The sequence below is a fragment of the Strigops habroptila genome, chromosome 2 (genome assembly GCF_004027225.2).
Source record: "Strigops habroptila isolate Jane chromosome 2, bStrHab1.2.pri, whole genome shotgun sequence".
Lineage (NCBI taxonomy): Eukaryota > Metazoa > Chordata > Aves > Psittaciformes > Psittacidae > Strigops > Strigops habroptila.
In genome coordinates this window covers 30,445,235-30,465,304 of record NC_044278.2, presented here as the reverse complement: position 1 = coordinate 30,465,304, position 20,070 = coordinate 30,445,235, and the positions used below count along the sequence as shown (strand labels likewise).

Genomic DNA, 20,070 nt, shown 5'->3' with positions numbered 1-20,070 from the left:
CTCTGGCCTACGGCATTTTTGGCAGATGCTTCTATGGATGTGATGTGGAATAGCCCTTGCATCCAACCCGGTTGCCAGATGTCATATTTGGCATTGCCTTTGGATTGAAGATAATGACGCTAAGCAGATCCACTCTGCTTTGAAGCTTAGTGGCTGTCAGTTTTTCAGTGAACCACTGGAAAAAGCAGCAGTTGACAATGTAAGGAAGATCAGATCCCCTTTCAATTCAAAGCAAAAAGTCACTTCCAAAGGTTCAGATTTCTCCCTGCCCACCAGCCTCAGCAGAAGTACAACAGGGCTAGTTCTAGCTCAGAAGGAAACAAACTCTGGAACAATTAGGTATAAATCCTCTTTGCAGTGGAGGCTCCATTTTTCCTTCCCCTCTTGCAACATTGTGAGAACTCAAGCAATGACCTCTGACCAGGCCTGAGTTTGACCATATTCTTTTTTCCTTCCAAAACAGTACATTTTAAGTACTTTTACAGAGATTTAGTTGTACCAAATGATTTTTCATCAAATGTCCAATAGGTAAACATCCATTAAAATAATACATCTGTACTGAAAAGAGAACCCACATGTTCCAACTCAAGCAACAAAATCTATGTAGAAGTAAAACCAGAAGAAAGAACCACTGGCATCACGGCTCCATTTTCCTGTTCATGAGGAAATTGAAAAATATCAGTTGTTTGCAGTTTTTTGTTCGGATTTTTTTTTTACTCTAACATATTTAACAGTATTCCTGTGGAATCCTTCTGGCTTTATGTTTACTAGGAGTTATCTGCCCATATCAACCAACTGACGGTAAATTGCTTGTCTGCTGCTATGCTTACTGGTTTTTTCTGGCAAATACTAAGGCCACAACCAATTTTACAGACTGTTCTCTGAACAGGCTGTTCTTTCCACATCCATTCTCAGTGTATCTGATGGCACCCTCTGACCAGCAAGGGGTGGATCTACTTTCTTGGTCAGTCTCATGGCATCTGTTAGCCTGGAAGCAGAGAAGAAAAGCTGGGCTGATTTCTGTACACCTAGGATAGCCTTGTTCCTGCAGGCTTCCTGGGGAGCTGCAGGATTTACTTCAGTCTTTATACATATCCTCAAAAGATGTAGCCTTTTCTTCTTTTCCACAAAGATACAGCATCTTTAGAAAGGACAAAACCATTTCTTATTTTTGGACTAAAGCTACTCCTTTTCACACCTAGTCCGTAACAGCAACAAAAGAAAGCCAGCACATTAGAGGACCATAAGCTCAAGAAAAGCATTTAACCTGCACTAGGCTGTAAGAAGAGCTTCAGTCTTGCTCATTTTCAACCTAAACACAGAACAGTAAAATAAAATGCTACAGTCAGTGAGGTGAGGTCAATCAGCTAGCTGAGATCGAATGGTCCTGTGAAGGACAAAACCCTGGGCAGAAGTTATTTGCTCCTCTGTGGGAGACGTATTCAATGTCTGATACTGTCTTCTGTCTGATGGATCAAGCTCAGCTTTTAACATGGGCAGATATTCCCTTTAAATCTAGGATATCTAATGTCACATCTCTAAGTGAATAAATGCTTGCTTCTGGTACTCAAGAATCTTGAGCCTGTATTTTCTAGCATTCTTATTTGAAATTTCCACTACTACTTCTGCCACATCTTTAGTGAGGCTAGAAGGAAGGAGTGTTTCCATCTAACTTTGTAACAGTATGTCAACCACTCAGTCCTCATCAATGATTTTTTAACTAATCAATCAAAATTGTGTATGCAGATAGATGTAATATATATGAGATCTAAAGATTAGAGTGTATCTTGAGCTTGTTTATGTTAAGTTACTTTATAGCTTTGCGAGGTTATTTCTTATAGGTTGTCACCTCAGAGAAACCAGTGTCTTTAGTGCTTCCTTTGAAGTATCTGAGCTGACCATCTGCATGAGTGATAATGCAATTGGTCGGGAAGGAGCACTAAAGACATTTTCAAATAAAGCAGAAGACAGTGCATTTTATTTACTCATTCACTGTAGTAACTATAAGGTAAAGACATACAAAATGGCTTCATGCTCAGAAAGGACAACCTTCAATTTTTATGGAAATAGATCACATTTATTTTAAAGTCTGTATAGAATCTGAAGTACATTTGTTTCTTTCTGCCTTCAGCAGTGACTTACGGGAGCAGTTCCACTAAATAACTCTCATAGTGCAAACACAAAGATAAACTCTGCTGATATCAAAGGAGGTGTTATTTCTGCCCTGTTCGAAAAGTGATTCTGGTGGTTACGTTTTTGCAACTCATGCTTTGATAATATTCCTAATCAAGTGCTGATGGTAATTGGAAGAGGGATGTAAATACTATAAATATAATGCTTATTACACTTCGCTGTTTCTGATTTTCTGTGTTTCCTAAACACCTTTTAATGCTTTCAAACTATGGTTACAGATCTTTCCCAGACACCCCAGAGCTTTTCTTTTCTTCTTTTCTTTTTTTAAAGTGACACCCACCTTCATAACTCTGTGCAAGATTGTGTCGGATGATGTTGACCGGCTGATCAGGAAGATTTTTGGATGGTGACTGGCTGTTAGGTACCAAGGAGTTGGCATAATGCCACTGGCATTCTCCATTTGTCTGCAGCGTACTCAAGAAAAATCGAGCCACTTCACAAGGTGCTCCTTGAGACTGCCCAAACTTTGAAGGCAGCATTTGCTTTTTGCTACTGAAGACATGAGAATCTACAGGGAAGTGTCCATAATGGTAAGAGAAAGGCAAGCTATATGAGGGGGCATATAAAAGTTCACTGTTTTCTGAATGGAAGTTTTGTTCTTGAATGGTGGCAGCGTTCACTGCAGTGCTGGATCGCCAGTTTCCCACCTGGCTGCATTCCAGTTTGTCTGTTTGGAATGAGCTGTATTGCTGGGGGGAAGAAGAAAAAAAGGGAGGGGAAGAGAGTTAAATGACTAACTTTAATATGAAACTGTGTAACATATCACACAGGCAGCCAGAGCTGGGCCTCCTTGAACTGCAATCTCACTGGCTAAAGGAACTGGCTTACCAGTGCATCTGAAGTTCCTTGTCTTCATGATAACTTTACCTTCACTTCACATAGGAACAAAAAAACCCTACTTTTGGAACCTAATTTTAAGGGTTTATCTGATAATTTTGATAGTTGCATTTAGCTAGGAGGTGCAGGCATTTGTAAATACCAGCGAGTAGAAGTTTGTCACAAAGCACAGGAAATCGCTGATTGATGGAGTAGCAAACCATGAATATGATTTTGCGTATGTTGGCATTTAGAATGGTAGGAAGACAAAACTTGTCCTTCGGATCAGCTTCTATCACAACGATTTTCCCTTCCCACTCTCTCTCACCCTCCTCTCCAGGCTCCAAATGCTTTTTGGGCTCTCGCTGTTTTGAATGCAGTATATGTGCTAGCTGCATTCACTGCTAGTTTAAGGTAATAGTAGCCCCTTCCAGCAACATTCATTGCAAAGTCTCAGAATGTCTCCTGGTGGGTGTCAGTCTCACCCACCCAGTTTTATGGACAATCTCCACAGTTTCCTTTCACATCTGGTTCTCGCTCATCCAGTGACAGAGAGATATTCCAAACCCCACTCAATGCTCTGTTTGCTAGGATTCATTCGTATGACATGTTCTCCAGCATAAGGAAACTGCTAGTACCTATGTCACACTAAGAACCTTGCGTATCAACAGTGGATGAGATGCATTCTACAGCAGCACAGTTTCACAACACAGCTATTCTTAGTACATGTTTTTCTTCTTTTTACCAAGAAAGCACATTGGTTTTGAAGTACTTTACATACTCCATACCGAAAAGTTTTTGTGTTTTCATCACTTGCCAGCATTGGTTTGTACTACACGTGCTGTCCATCCCAAGAACAAAAGGGTCTAATTGCATTACAGCCTACAAGGGAGTTCCTGTGGCAGAGCATGCTATAGTCAGTTCATACAGTAAGTTCAGTTCTGGATGATGTCTATCCTGTTTCAAGCATTCTACAACAAGAATTGGTAAGCAAATATTGCTGAAAAAGTTACCTGTTGTGGGTAAGGCGTTGTTCTGAGTTTTGCCTTCATTTTATTACTTTTGGGTTTCACTATTCTCCTTGTTTCCTGCGAGGTAGATACTGAGTTTCTGCATGAAAACTGTGATTTAGAAATGGTAACCTGGTCCAGTGACAACTGAAGTTCCTTATACTCAATATCTCTGCAAAAGAACAGTCCAATAAATTATGTACTCAAACATACAGCACAATTCCAAAATAACTCCTTTGAAAATACATGTTAGCTTTCACAATGTTTTCATTTTCATTCTTCCAAGTTTTTCACTGAGTCTGCAGTGTGAGCCTGGGGATGCCAGCAGGCAGTGGATCTTATGGTCTAGGCCCATCCCCACGCAAGTCTATCACAAGGGAGCCACGTTAACATCTTTGTACTAAATGTCTCCACCCTCTGAACCTAAGCTGTGCCATCTTCTCAGCCATCCATGGCACCCTGCGGTTTGGAATCACAGGCATGTCAGCCAATGGAAAGACACAGATCAATTCATCTGTCTCCTCCACTATCAGGAATTGGTCTCTGCCCTGGCTTTCACAGTTATCCCTGAGAAAAGGAAAAGGAGCCATGTTCCTCTCCTGTCAGCACAGTGTGCTTGTAACTAGATCACATGAGGTGCAATGTCATTTTTCTAGACCTTCATTTCTGCTCTGTTTTGTTCAGTTTTATCTGCCCCACAGACAGAGCAGACTTTTGTACAAAAGAGGCTAAAAACCAAATCAAGAACAGACTGTGGATCATATTTTGAATATTATTTGATACAGTTATGATGATTAAATGGTCTTCCCTGGTTTTGTCAGTAGCAACAGTGGAGCATATTTTTGAAAGTGTAACTAGAAAAAAAAACCCCTACTTCTCTCTTAATTTCTATCTAGAACTCATTTCCATCCATTTTTAATGGTGGATAACCTGGAAGTAAATTCAACTCAAGAATATGCTGTTATATCCCTGTCACAATATCCTCCTTTTTAGTCAAATCACTTGCCCCAGCTCTTGGGACTCAGGCAGGTTGCAGGGCTGTGTCTTTCCCTCATACTGCTGGCTCTCACATCTGTACAGAAATGAGGGCAGCATTTGGCAGTGTGTCTAGGACTGAGTTTAAGGAAACACCCTATGGGTTCTCAACTCATACATGTTAACTCCTCGAAGACAGGTTTCCAGAGACAACACTGTAATACGCAAACACACATGATCCTACCACATACATCATGCAAACACATCTTACTTTCAGGCCAGATAAGAAATGGACCAGTCTAGTAAAAAGAAAATAGTGTACAGCTCTCTGCTTTTTTACACTATTCAACACAAGGGGTGCCCACTATCCCTGTTTTTTTCCCCCCACCCCAGATAGTCTCTTCAGTCACAGCCTGTTTCACTATTACTCATCTCTCTTATTCAACACAGATTTCTGTTTCTCTCAGGTTTATATCAGGATAGGAATTTTGTAACACCTTCATGACTTGAACTAGAAACTGCAGGTTCATAAACTGCAGGTCCAAACAGCTGTATTTTCACAAGCTCAGTGGGAGATACTTGCCACTGTGAGAATGTAGTTTTACCCTCAGCATCTGTGCAACCCAAGGCAAGTGAGGGAATCCTCAGTGATTCATGTGCCCCTGAAAGAAGTAATGCTTCCTAACATATCCCTGTCTCCCAGACTGACACTGTAAGCTCTGCTGGGTAGCAGTAGCTGTCATTGTGTCTGGACAGCCCCAGCACAGTTCTGACACCAATTACAGAACTGGGCCCCATGTGTAATGCAAACAGCTACGAGTAGGATTACATTCAAGAGTATGGTGTACAAGACAATCATCAGGAATACTAGCTCCTTTTATCATAATGTAACTAAAAGAGGGAAGATATGAGAAGAAGAAAGTGGCTATAACATGCAAACACAGAATGATACTGGAAGACACAAATAAAGCAAACTTAAAGGATTTAATTAGCAATGAATCAGTTACTGGTAACACAAAATGAGTCAATTACTGGTAACACGTAATGGTACAAAGTATTTTGACTTACGTAAGGACATAATTGACACTCACTATGCAGTGAGGCCGTGATGAACGGCTGTTATGCACAATAGTAGCATAGCTCTGTACCCAAACCCAGCCTCCGTGCTTGGACAGTAGTCGATAGTACTTGGTTGTGACTTGGCCTTTCACCAACACTGTGAATACAATACAAAAAAGCATTTCTTATTGCTTGGCCTGTGACCACTTCCTGGAGAGATTTATTTGCAAGGAACGGACTTTTCTCCCTCCTTTCCCTCCCTTAAACCTCCTTGTTCTCCCACCAAACTTTAAATAGCACCCCTGCAATGACATCTGTCCTGCCCCTTTCACAAGGTAACGTTGTTTTTTACAAATAGTATGTCGCAAACTATGAAGGTTAGTCTTCCTTCTTTTCCAGGTCACCCTGCTCGCTTATGCTTAGACTGCCAAAACACTTACCGTTTCTAGTCTTCTAACTGAAAAAGAAAAGTTTAAGGCAGCAAAAGCATTTTTAAGTGGACACAACCAGCTTGAATTTTTCCAGTATGTTTGGAAGTGCTTTTGTCATTCATAGGTTGATAGATTATTGTGTATTTTGCAATGTATTTTATGGTATGATGCTTTTTCCTCTATAAGCTCTACATTTTGAATGTTGATTTAAAAGGGTAAATTTAAAATGGTATTTGGTAAATTTAAAATGGTTCTTAAGCACACAAATAAAGATAAGGCCAGAGAGGTGAGTCAGTTGTTTGATAGATATCACAGAAAATGTAATCCTCTATACCCCAGTTTGGGTTCACTGTGAACAAAGATGTTTTGGCATAGGGCTATGCTATAAGAAGGGTTGTGTAGCATGTCTAAATATTTAATCTAGCCACATATTTCTGGTTCAGTGCCAGGCCTTTATCTAATGATTCACTAGCAGATAATGCCCAGCCTTCAAAGATGTTTCCTCTCTTGTGTGCCCCAGGAAACTCCAACTTCTTACTCTTTTATACAATCAGTTATTTATTTTAAAGTAGGAAATAAGGGGCTGATCTTGCTACACAAACTATATCCAAAACCAGTGATCAATAGCAGCAATTCCTTTATACAATACGTGATTAAGAAATGGAATTAGTGCTTGCAAATGTAGGGCTTTTACTAGACTGAACTTAGTAGCAAAGCCCTCTATAATTTTGTTCTCTAATTGTACATGCTTAGTGCAGAAGCAGATGCAAAATAAGGAAATAAAACAACAGCTTTCTCTTTAAGCCAACTCTAGTAGAGTGAATGACTGCCTGAAATGAAAATACATGGCCTTTATAAATAGTATTCATAGAAGATTTTTCTGACAAGGAGGACATTGAATATTAAATTGAGAATTAAAAGGTGCGTAATCTTTGGGGTAAGGGTAAAACTTACTGTTTGGTAATAAACTATGTGGTTATCAACCACCAGGGTTGGCTTTTTTTTTGTGTTCATTTGTTACTTGGGGGAGTAGGGAGTTGTAATTTCAAAAGTAATCAAAGACCGCAGTAATGTGAATAATGTGAATAGACCAATGCTTACATTTTGGCCTAGATCATCTAACAGATGCTTTTTTTTAATGTGGTCTAGTATTTTCAGAACTGTCTTCATGCTCGTTTAATGATCAGGTTTTCCTTGAATTCGAAATGCCTTGCTACTCGGTCTTCCAAAATATAAATTAATGTTGTAATGGATCTCCAGCTATAACAAAGTTCTTCCATGTGCTTTGGGATTAGTTTTGACTTTCTCACACTGTTTTTTTTTTAAATCCCTGGTTTAGCTCTCCAGTTAAGGCAGTATTTTAAAAGATGTGAAAACCACTGAAGACTACAGTGTTCAGCTTTCCTTCCTAATTATATGGATAAACCAATATTTCTCCTGGGACAAGGGAGGACTCCATGTCTCCTGCATTTTTATCAATCATCTGGGGAAAGTCTGACCTTGGCTAGGGGACAGTAGCTGTGCTTCTGATGATACAGTAAATGAGGTCAATTTCCCTTTGGCTCTGTGTTAAATTACCATGTTTGATGCTGATTGGGAAACCTCAGAAATGGGAGTGAGGTAAATTCACTACCAAGATGATCTGTGCAGGCTCAGACTTCTTGGTGGCCTCTGTGCAATCAAATGGGGAGGATTCAGTGGCTTTAGCCTTGGCTTTTAGATGTGCCATTTGTAACTGGGTGTTCCGCTGTTGTGGTTCCCTCCTGCTTTAGCAGGCAAGCTGAAAAAGGCACTGGGCTGGCTGGGCTGGTCCTTCTGGTCTGTCATAGATGGCTATTTTAAAATGCTCCATCAGGCTCACTGGCATGTGGCTGGGAGTTCCTAGTCTGCATTTAAGGAAACAACTAAGAGAAATGGACTTCTTGGTTCCAAGCTCGCAGCAGTTACTAGTTTAGCTTCCCTGGCACATACAACCTGGCATGTCATCGGTCCAGCCCTCAAGCAGCATGGTCAGTGGATGGTGGCTTAGAAGATTCTACAGTTCTTCTGCCCTCTTAAAAACCTGTGGAGCTCTGTCAGAAAGTCTGATTGCTGGGGAAGTAAAAATAAACTTAATGCCACAGACAGAGTGTAAACTGTGCTCTGCTATAAGATAGGTTCTATAAATACATAGGTTGACTTCCAGGAAGCAGCAAAACTGTGTGGTGATGACATCAGCTGGGCCTGGGGCAGGGGCTGGGGCTTGAGCTTGGGCTTGCCTTGCCAAGGCACAGAGATGTGGCTCTTGTGAAAGTTTATGTGGGAAAAGCAACGATGTTATAACATGCGGGATGCACAAAATCCTCCGCACAGAAAGATAATGGTACAAATGAAGTGATTTCTCTGAGGCTAGAAAAATATTTTATCTATACTGGAACAGAGGAATATTTTGTCTGTACTGGAACAGATTTTCTATCCTGTCTATTAGAATGCAATATCCTTAGGCAGGGACTCGTTATTTGTGTGGCCACATTTCCCCAGTTGCAGAGCAAACACTGTGTATATTGATGGTGCTACAGAAATAAATAACACTAGTTCAAACACCAGAAGCTTTTTCATATAGCTGGAAGCTAATCAGATGTTTAAAACAGGAAACACTATGCGCTCCAGCACCCGTTAGGCAAATATTCACATCTACAGTTTCCTCATGGTCTGATGTTCTTGTTATATCCCTTCTAACTAGTTCTCCTTACTGTTTCCTTTGTTTTGTTCTCTGCACTGCCTAATTTAAAGTTCAGTTGTTTTAGGTCTTCAGTTTGGGAATTTTTTTTCCTCTTTGAAAAAGCAAGTGCTTACCCTAGTTTAGGATTTCCTTCTTTATTTTTCCTTTTTTTTTTTTTTTTTTCCCCTTAATAGCATTATTAGGTGTAAGATGTTTCTCTCCAGATTTCTTCATCAGATGACACTTAATCATCAGATTGCTTTAGAGAATGGGATGTCAAACTTGCCAACCTTTTACTATTCACGTTCCTAAGACATTTACTGATGGATGGTGGGGGAGTTATAATAGTGCTCCCCAGAGGAAATTTTTACATTTTACATCTGTTTTAATAATTCATATTACTTGGTATTCTAACCATGATTCTACACTGTTCCCACTGTTGCCCAAGCATTAGCCATTATTTTTTGCTTCTTGGCATTTATTTGCTTTGAAACTTCCAAAAATTTCTACGCATATGGCTCACATTTTAATTCTGTTTTTAAACTTACAATCATTTATCTCTGTAATTCAGATAGAGTATCTATAGAATGGCTTTTAGTTATTCTGTTTGGTTGAGGGTTTCTTTTTCTTGAGGGGAAAGTGTAATTCAGTAAACATGTTTTGTCTCTTTAAAACTCCAGTTGTATATGGATCAAACTGGCAGCCAAAGTACAAGTCTTCTACCACACACAGAGAATTATTCATCATTCTGTTCTAAAATGGAAAACTGTTTTCCAGAGGTGATTGTGATTATAATGATATCATCTCTATACTGGTTAACATAGATATTTCAAACAGTCTTGTGAAGATAATGAGTGGTGTTTTATACAGGTCAACAGTCACATCCAGATGGAGCCATTAACACTAGAAAGAGAATGCCCCCAACAGGACATTACCGTGTACCCTAGTCATTCTAATAGCCCAGAGTATTCAATAGTGTTCTGGTAAATATGAACTTGCTGTGAAGACCAGCTTCTGCTTTCCCAGGTGTAACACACACTGCTATCAGCAGAATTTGGCATTTGGAATTTCAGCACTGGCTTGCTGAATACAGCTACAACCTCCTTTATATTGCAGATCCTCATGAATAGCATATATTAAGGTGAAGAACTGACTACCTTCTCCTTCAGGGAGCCTAAAAGAAGGATTTGACTCTGGCTGCTTTCAGCCTACAGGAGCATTCTGGAAAAAAATTTCACTGACATTGGTTTTTGGATGTCATCTTTGCATCATATGGGCTGCGGTAGACTGAGCCAAATCCAGAGTTCAGCTATTCCCTCAATTTGCTTCTCAAATTAATGTGCTACTGAATGAACTACTTCCCAGATCCAGATGCTGGAAGATATTATTAGTGCCCCTGTTGGAAGATGGGAAATTATTAAATGTGTAATTTTTTTTCCTGACACTCCATTCTCCAAACCTCACCCACATGCTATTAATGAATATTAGTCTAAGGAACTTTTGGGTTTGCAATTCACTTCAAACATGGGATGATTATTAATAACATATTTTAGAGGCACGGGGAGCTGTTGCATAATTTTTATTTTGACAACAGAGGCTAGGAAAGCTCAGATTTTCCCCTCTCACTCACTCACTTGCTCTTTTGTTTTTTTCCCTTCAAAAGTTCACCACCCAGAATAAAGCCAAAATTTTCAAAAGAGCCCAGATCTTTTAAGTTGACAGACAAAAGTAGCCAGATATTTTTTTTCTTTTTATTCCAGCCCTCCCCCCTCCACCCCCAAAGTACAGCATATTGAGTATCTTGCTTATTTGCAAAACTAATGGTTTCCTTAAGTAACAGCCACGCACTTCTGAAAATGTATCTACAGTCAAGATTTCTCTACTTTCCAGCATAGCACTTGTTCGCTACAAAATTTCTCACTCTACTTAATATATTTCAGTCTAGCATTCTTTTTACTTACACAAATGATGAGCATATCGTAAATGGAACACATCACAGCCATGAGCATGGTGGTAGAGGGTTTTTTCTATCAGGTCTTGGGGCTCATATCCAGTTAATTCAGTCACCCTGGAAAAGGAAGGTTCCATAATAAGCAAAATCTCAAGGAATATTCGATTTCATTAACTTAAAATTTGATTGTGCCAACAAATCAGGTGTCTAAAAACTGCAGGTCAAAATGTTAGTTTTGGAAAGAAATTCCTCATCTTTATAAGAAAATAAACCCTCTCAACCCAGCCAAAACAAGGTGCAACTAATTCCCTGGCCAGCCTTACACACAGGCAGGAAGAAGTTCTTTTACTTATTTCCACTTTGGGCTTTTGCCACTGCCATGCATGATCCTTTGCACAAAGATCCAGTTGAAGAGCCATTAATGAAACAATAAAACTCCTTTTGTGGGCTGCTGACACATTTTCATTTGCTTTTGCAAACATACAAATATAGCATGTATGTTAATCCGTAGAAGTTGTGATCGTGGTCTATAAACAAATTCAGGCGAACACCTAACAGAAGAAGGAAGCAGGAGCTTATTCCAGCTGAGAATGTGGAATGACAAGGAGTTGTGAAGATGACAAGCTAAGAAAAGGAAGGCTGAAGTTAGACTTCAGAAAAACATCCTATAATGAGAAATAGAATAATGGAACAAATTTGAAAGAGCAGATGTTAAAGAATCAGACTACAGTGGCTGGACTTACACTGGGTCAGACCTGAAGAATCAAACTTCATGGTTCCAAATGGACTTTTGTTTATTTAGCATAGCAGCTTGAGAAAAAAAACCCTTAAAGTACAATGTGCAACTCAGCCATAATGTGGCTTGGTTACCTAGTGTTGCTTGGGGTATTTTATGCTGTCCTGGGCTTTCTTCGCCTAAAAAGGCAGAACAGAGCAGAACATGCAAAGGCATGTCTACAATAATACTCAACACAGTCCATTAGCAGGTGATCTGTAGAGTAAAATTTCTACTGCTGAGGATCTGTTGCTGCAGCAGCAGGTGCATCTGCATATTTTAATATTGGACTTTTACTTGGGACTAGCTCTAGTCTAGACCTGCAGACTGAAAGTTTGGAGCGCCTTAGACATGCTCTTGGAGGCTGTACTCCAGGTTAGATTCATCAGAAGAAATCCAGTTCATGTGCCTAAGGCCTCTTCATAACTGTAGTGCAATGAATGGGGATGGTCAGGACATTCACAGGTCTGAAACACTAATGAGATACACTGTATCAGAGAATAACACAGTAGTATGTACAGAAATGAATACATGGGTCTCAAGCAACATGTGTCGTTGGGGGGCACCAGACAATGTGAACTTTGATTACTTTTTTAAATTATTTTTTAGTAATTATTATGCATCCTGTTTACTCATACCCTAATCCTAAGCAATCATGTGGGCCCCACAGAGACTGGGGACTTCACATTCTACCTGAGAGAGAGCATTGAGGGGGAGGGATTCTTCCACAGGAAAATGTAAAAAACCAGGAAAAAAAACAATGCCTTTGTGGTCTGATTTATTATAAATAAAGTACATTTACATTCATACCTCCCCTAGCTATGCCTTCATCTGGGAAACTCTTGCATACATTTGCCTCAGTCAGGGACTGCTGACATGGAGTGAGTGTATGTGGTCTCTTTCACATATCCTCACAGGAGGATATGTGAATATACACTTGTGTTTCTCCTCTACAGTGTCTGCTGTCCCTTGTAAGTGTGGCTTACAGTTCTAGAGGCTCAAATTCTCACTTAAGCCTATCAGGATGGTAAAATACAGGTGAAAGATCTTGATCAGGTTTCAGTGCTCCTTCTGACTTCAGTGCAATTAAGACGAAGGTAGCAGTTTCATCCTACTCAATTGGTGCATACAGAAACAGCTAACCCAAAACCAAACAAAATGCCACAAACCTAAGCCAAGTGTTAATTTTTCTGGAGGCACAGCCTCACTTTGGAGCTGGTTTTCCCATGGGCCAAAAAACCCATCATTAGCGGTTTCAAGGACACCCAAACTTTTGAGAATTTCGAATCTAGAAATAAACTCAGCTGCTCAACTTCCTTAACACAGACCTAGCCCCTTAATAAGCCACTCTGGCGAGCCTGGGCTCTAAAGGTTAGTCTTTGCATGTGACAGGGCACACAGAAGGAAACTTGCCCCAGTGATTAGTTCTGTCCTCTAGAGTTCTTTAAAGCCTTTGTAAACCATATAGCAGTGAATGCACAGGCTGCACCATGAAACTCAGAAGCAGTAGAACACTTTGGAGGGAAGTGTCTCCTTTTTCTAGTGACCTTGATAAATGAACTCTTGCATATTTCAAGTGTCTAGAAAGGCTTATTTAACTGCTCCTTCCAATGGCTTTCATACTGGCCTGCGTGCTGTGACTGTTACCTCTAAAAATCTAGCAACGGTTTTCCTTGTATGGATACCAGAAGCAAGCCTGAAAACAATTTTGTCTTATTCCTAATATGTTCCTGCTCTGAGCAAATATAATTTGGTTTGCTCAGCTGGAAGAGCAAAGGGCTTTGGTAGTGCTTAATACCTCCGATTGTCCCATGCACAGACGACATTCATCTGCTCTTCAGTAAACCCAGCTATATGCAACAGTACTGGTTCTTTCTGTGCTCCTGTCAACACCTCTGGTTATACTGTTTCCTTTGAAGACACTATGTCTCCAGGCAGTTCCTCTTAGGCACATAATTTCATTTTTTCTGCATGCAAAGACACGTTGCTAACCCCCTTGTGCTGCTTTGTAGCTGTTACATTAAGTAAAGCATGCCAAAAAAAGGAAGGATTCCAGAAACAACTAGTTCTTTGTATTTTAGCAGCTAATGGCCCACTATCTCATTGACTCAGCATGGTGAAAGAGCATGCTCTTCCATGGTTGACCTGCCATGCAAAATTTCCCCACTGGATACAGAGTCTTTTCACTGCTACGTATGAGTATCATTTCTGCTTCTTGCAAATCCAGCATGCCAGAGAAATGACAGAGTATGTGACATACTGCTCCATATGCAGGGATTTTTGAAGAAAGATTATCTTGTCAGTAGTCAAATCTGTTATATTGTGTGGGAATTGGGCTTTTCACCTCGAGTTATCTGGAACTGCACTGTATAAAGTATCATTGTATTCTGAAAGATACCATGTTTGAAAAAGAGGGGAATGAATCCTTTCACAACTCCTTCAGGTTTTGTGCTCTTCTTAACTGGTATGTGAGCTACATTAGCTGAGAGTGAAGACAGGGTTCTCCTTCCTCAGCAATAGCCATTTTGACAAGTTTTGTTTAAGAAGGCAGTGTTTTCACGTAGTAGCCAATTCATTTTTATTCTAACCCCATTAGTAGGGTTGGTTTCATTGTTAAGGCTGCACTGAAGTGCAGAAGACTTTTCTTACTACTCTGTCAAAAGCTTTCTGGATGAGCCCAGCAAGCACTTCAGTTGTGTTTGTTTTGGGCATTTGCTTGTTTATTTGTTTGTTTGTTGCTTTGTTTTGTTTTGGGATGATGGTACATCTTTATTCCGTTTGCTAGCTTTGTATGTTCTTTAAGGTAAAAATGTATTACTACTCATCTACCAATTACATCAAGAAGGCTTTAGCTGGCTTTCTGAAACTGTAAGTAACTATAGCTTCAATTGTACAGGTTCTTATATGCTGGCACTCAAGACAAAGTATGGTCTATCCAAATACCTGGAGGGCTTTGAAGACCCATATGGTTTTTGTGTCATGGATCTATTTTGGATTGCTTTATTTTTTCATGACTATTTTGATCTGTTTGGAAACCATTGTAGCTTATGATAACACTTGATTTTGAAAACATTTTATGCTGGAAATGAAATAGCTGCTTACCTGGAATCTAGGAATATTAATTTTAAGTCCAAACTTGCTCTGAACATAAACATGTTGCTGTGAAGTTTGATCTCAGTGATTGCACTGGGAGGTAAAGATTGACCTACAGCCACCAGTCCAACGATTTGGTAACAGGAATCATACAAAGACATATCTAGCATATACTGCCGTATCTTCAAATAGCCACTGCAGTGGATCACCTGGCATGAGAAGAAAACACACTCAATATCTGATGGCAATGGAAGAGGCTGCAAGTCAGCTGACCACCCAGTTTCAATGAGGTTATAAAGCAATACACCCTTGTAACACTTACTTATATACTGCATGGTCTGTTAAGGCTTCAGAAGTGCAGTTTATTTATAAATGGAGATTAAAACACAGTAAACGCAGGTCTTGTGTTTGCTGCCAACATGATTAATCCAGTATTAAAGCACATGCTCTTTGGGGACTCTCTAGGCTGCTTTCTAGTTAATACTTTAAACTGTCTTTGATATAGACTTCTCATAGATACAGTAAGAATTCCTGTTCATTGATCAAGAAATCTGGAAGTTGCTTTTTCAAATGGCTCACTCTTTCTCTCTCACACACACAGAAGTATATATAAGCATTTATATCTTCATGAGTTATTATTCTGATGAAAAACAGACACTTTAAAAATCCAGTGGAGATTAATGCATCACATTTATAAAAACTAACTGCTGTACATGTAAACGCACTAGAAATGAGTTTTCAGTTCTCAAGTAAAGTTCAAGTGACATTATTTTGACATATGACCAAGCTCAGGGTCTTGAGAGCAGGTTTTTGAATCCCCATGTACAATTCCTAATCACAGGACTGATAACTTCAGTGTTAGACTGTAAAAATTCACAATGTCAGCTAAAGAGAGGGTAAAATTGTAACCTGGGGACTATTCCAGAACAAAAGATTTATTTAATGTAGTGCTGGTGTTTAGAAACCATTTGTGCTGCTGCCATTTTCTAGTCCAAACAGCAAGCATATTACACATCATTCAGCTTAATTCTGTATTTGTATGACTTTTAATGTGTCCAATGGAAATGAATTAATTTCTACTGTATTTAGTACCCCTGAACAATCTACTAAATAGTCACCTGTAAATGGGCTCCTCCTGTATAACCTTCCTCCTTCTCTCCTACTAATCACCAAGTGATTAGTATGTTTAGCAAAAGTACAGTAGCAAGCAAAACTTATTTAAGTTCTCTCTGCAGATCCTACTCATTCCGATACTATTTGATTTATGAGTTTTTCTTGTGCTTCAGCTAATCAGATGATATTTTCAAAATTATTAAGTCCTGACTCTAAGTACTGTCAGAGAATAAATTTAGGCCAACTTCTCTCTAGATAAATACACCCTTAAATGTTTCACTGTGTAAACTTTTAATAGTGAGCAAAAGAAGAAAGAAGGTGATCCCTGTGTCATAAATGGGAATTAAAAAAAAAAAAACCCAAAAAAAACAAAGACAAACAAACAAACAAAAAACCAACCAACCAAAAAAAAAAAAAAAAAACCAACCCTAAATCAGAAGGAAAAAACCCACTCACAAACATACAGAGATACCACCATTACAGGCTCTTTTACCTGATTTCCAATTCAGCTTTGGGACAGAATCATTCTTATTGGGAAGCAGCTGAGCAAACACGAGTCCATGTAATGAAGAATTATCAGTCTAACCAGGTAGATAGCAGTGTAAATAGACAGATATATGCCTGGACCTTGAACACATTCCTTTAAAGAGCTCTGCTTCTCTTGCATGCTTTCCTTTTTGCTTTTGAATGACTTGAACAAAATGAATCCTCACCAGACTGCATATGAAGTACCCTTCTCTCCTAATGGTTAAGTAATAGAATTATACTGTGTAGCTCAAAGAGCAGCAAATGCACACTGTGAAGCTGAAAATAAGAACTACCTGAATGGCAGGTGTTATTATAGAATGTCAGCATTTGCTGTGGCTTATCATTTAGTGTAATAAATAGAAAACTAACACAAATGGTAAGATTTATACACAGATTTGGTGATTTAGTACAATTCAACCCCTAGTTGATAGTAATGATTGTTTGGGGTAACTTTACAGTCTCATTAATGCTGAGGTAATTCTGGTCAGGCCAGTGAAGTGGCTAGTATGACAGGGGGGCTGCTCAGCCAAAGCACAGTAACACCAAGGCAGAGGGATGTGGGAAGACTTCCAAGTTCCTGGCTCACCTGCCTTCATTTGCATAGGGGAATAATACCCAGCTGTGGGCTCTCCTTGCATGTCCGTGGCTGTGCTCCAGCCAATTCACCGGTCTCGAAGATCAGGAATCAGTACATGGGAATGTGCCACAAAGCAAACTCTAACACACTGTGAGAGTCTAGGCTGGCATTACTAAGGCAATCTGCAATCAGCAGTGGCAATTTTTTGACCTGTTCTGAATGTTTCCATCACAGATTTTGTTTTCAGCTACATATAGGTAAAAATCCTACATAAATAAACTTGTGACTTGTTGAATACTTGGGGGTGGGGGCCAAGAGGTAGGGTCCAAAGCTTATATACGTTACCTTGTAGCCACTACATGTCAATCCTGCATTCCTCTTGGCTAGGACACACTTCATTCTCAGGAAAAATGACCTCTCAATTTCATATTCTGAAATCACAAACCACACTGATTATTTATTACTGAAGATTTCAAAACTGTCCATAACATTGCCTTTCGTTATTTAACAGATGTGTTTATGTCTCAGCCTTTGGCAGCAGTAGAAGTCAGCCATTCTACTTTCCTGCTCAGTCCCTGTCCTCAGAATTTATTTCACCTTCATGTTAGGATTCCCTGTGAAAGCTGTACAAGTCAGCATGACTAGGTCTCCAGATTTCTGGTTTTATCACCATTCACCTTGTTTCTGAACATCTAAGTACCAGCCCAAATTGATAAAGGTAAGGAAACATGTCCTTTGGAGTGCAGGTAAATGAAGGTACTCCCCAAAGTAGTAGAATGGGAAATGAGAAAATTCATTGGTTTTGTAATAATTTGAGTGTATGTTGATAGTCACGCCCAGACTGGTGAACTTCTGACCTCCATATGCAATATTATTACCTGTTTCATTGACTTCCAAAACCATCTTGGTAGATGGCTTTTAAACAAATATCTTCACGGATAACCTCCAGAAATATTTTAAAGTTAAATATTTCTCAGGTACACACTTATTTTCTGCTAAGAATAAGTTACTATTATTTTTAACATTAATTATTCTCAATAACAGTTCAAACATCATGAAGTAGTTCAGTTTTCTTACTGAAAGTTGCAGTTTTGCAGAACACAACTGTATCAGGAAAAGAAAACTCATTTGGTATGTTTATGAACAGAAAAATCAGGGAAGCAGAGGGGTGTTCAGATTTGTTGCAATGTGTGTTACCTCCTAAATCCCCACAGGGTTTGATCCAAAGTCTACTGTAATCAGCTCGAGTCTTGCTTCAATTTGATTTAATTGTTGAGTTGTGTTCCTGATTTTTGTTAATCCATCACCCAATTAACACCTCTTAGCCACACACCTGCAGTGGTTTGAGCCTCAGACCACTACCTGGAAACCGATAAACTCGATATTAAGTTGAGTTTAAAGGTCTGAAGATGCAACCACAGAAAAAGGCTTTAGTGAAGAGAGAAACATGATATGTAATGCATCCCAACTAGTATCAGCCTTCCTGAGTATTTGAATTTTCCATTTATCTTCCTAATGCAAATTAGATCCATATGGGGGAAAACATGCACTTAAATGAACTGGTGTATCTACTAGAATTTTAAATATAAATGTATACAGTTTGGTGGGAGGAAGCCATACAGTACAGATTACTATTGCTGAAGCATGATCTCACAAGTAAAGAATGGATTTGAGAGTTGGGAACATGCAATTCATAGCTTCAATACAGATTTTCTGTGTGACCTAAGACTAGTTCTTGCTCTCTTTTTGCCACAGTCCCATGCACACAAAATAAAGGTAACTTCCTCCCTTCAAGGGGCAAGGGAGAAAAATAAGACCATCTTTGCACGTGGACTCAGTTGCTAACAATTTTAATGACTTTCATTCTTCTACAAAAAGAGATGATTAGTGGAAATGGAAGCAATGCCTTAAACTTCTCATATATCCTGCCACAAGACCGAAAAGGTTCTCTTTCAGTGACAAACTCCTTCCAGACACCTTATTCATTAGCCTTCTATTCTTTGCTTACTTCATTTTTAAATGTTACTGCAGACTAGTGCACTGCTACTAGAAACACTCAGCTCTAACTTCGTTCTTCCACCAGGAATAGGTCATGAAACACAGTGTGGTTTTTAGGCATCTATAAAACTAGAGTAGTACCTAGACTGTAGGATAATATTTTACTTTTATTATTGAAAATTGGTCATTATTTCATTATTTAAGAAGAGATCTTGTGTCTCTGATTTCATTATGGTAGATTGTAAGCAAGAGGTCCCCTGTAACACCAGTCCTTGTAACTAGCTACAGGCTCTCTAGGAAACCAGTAGAGTGTTTAAAAGTGGTGTAGGAGGGCAGAGTAAATAGCGCTAGAGTTGTCCCCTACTTCTAAGTGGTGTGGGGAGGGAAGGTTGATTGATAGAATTGTGATTCAATAGACAGAAGAGTAATAATCAGTAGCTTTGTTATGTGTAACAAAGTGCAAAAATCTGTAACTGTATTTTAATAACAATGTGTTTATTAATCATTGATCATTGAATTAATAGGGGTTTAGTAGTGTGCTGCTGAACCAACAAACACTAGTCTCTTACATCAGCTCATCATACGTCTGCAATCTAAAGAGGGAAAATTTACCCATGAGGTAACTTGGGACTCATCTGGGAGCTTCCATTTTTGAGGCTTTATCTAGCTGATATGAAAATGCCTTAAGTAAGCAAAAGGAGAGATGGTCCATGTGGCCAAACAGAATCTGGGCCCTGAGTGACATACTGCCTTTTTACCTGAACAGGCCAAAGTAACGTATGCATGATGATAAGTGTTCCTCCTTCTATGTGTATTAAGGGTGATTGATTGTGTTTCTGTGGGAGCCCAG

At 39.3% G+C, this 20,070-nt stretch overlaps 1 protein-coding gene across 1 annotated transcript in view; it reads right to left on the bottom strand.

The window, feature by feature from the left end:
* SIM2 (SIM bHLH transcription factor 2) overlaps window positions 1-20,070 on the bottom strand; it is a 60,090-nt gene that overhangs the window by 8,750 nt on the left and 31,270 nt on the right. Inside the window, exons 5-10 of the mRNA XM_030475965.1 lie at window positions 17,568-17,653; window positions 15,014-15,213; window positions 11,147-11,253; window positions 6,063-6,210; window positions 4,023-4,191; window positions 2,474-2,882 (exon numbers count right to left, since the gene is read on the bottom strand). Coding sequence (XP_030331825.1) covers window positions 2,474-2,882; window positions 4,023-4,191; window positions 6,063-6,210; window positions 11,147-11,253; window positions 15,014-15,213; window positions 17,568-17,653 — 1,119 coding nt within the window. The remainder of the gene's footprint in view (window positions 1-2,473; window positions 2,883-4,022; window positions 4,192-6,062; window positions 6,211-11,146; window positions 11,254-15,013; window positions 15,214-17,567; window positions 17,654-20,070) is intronic.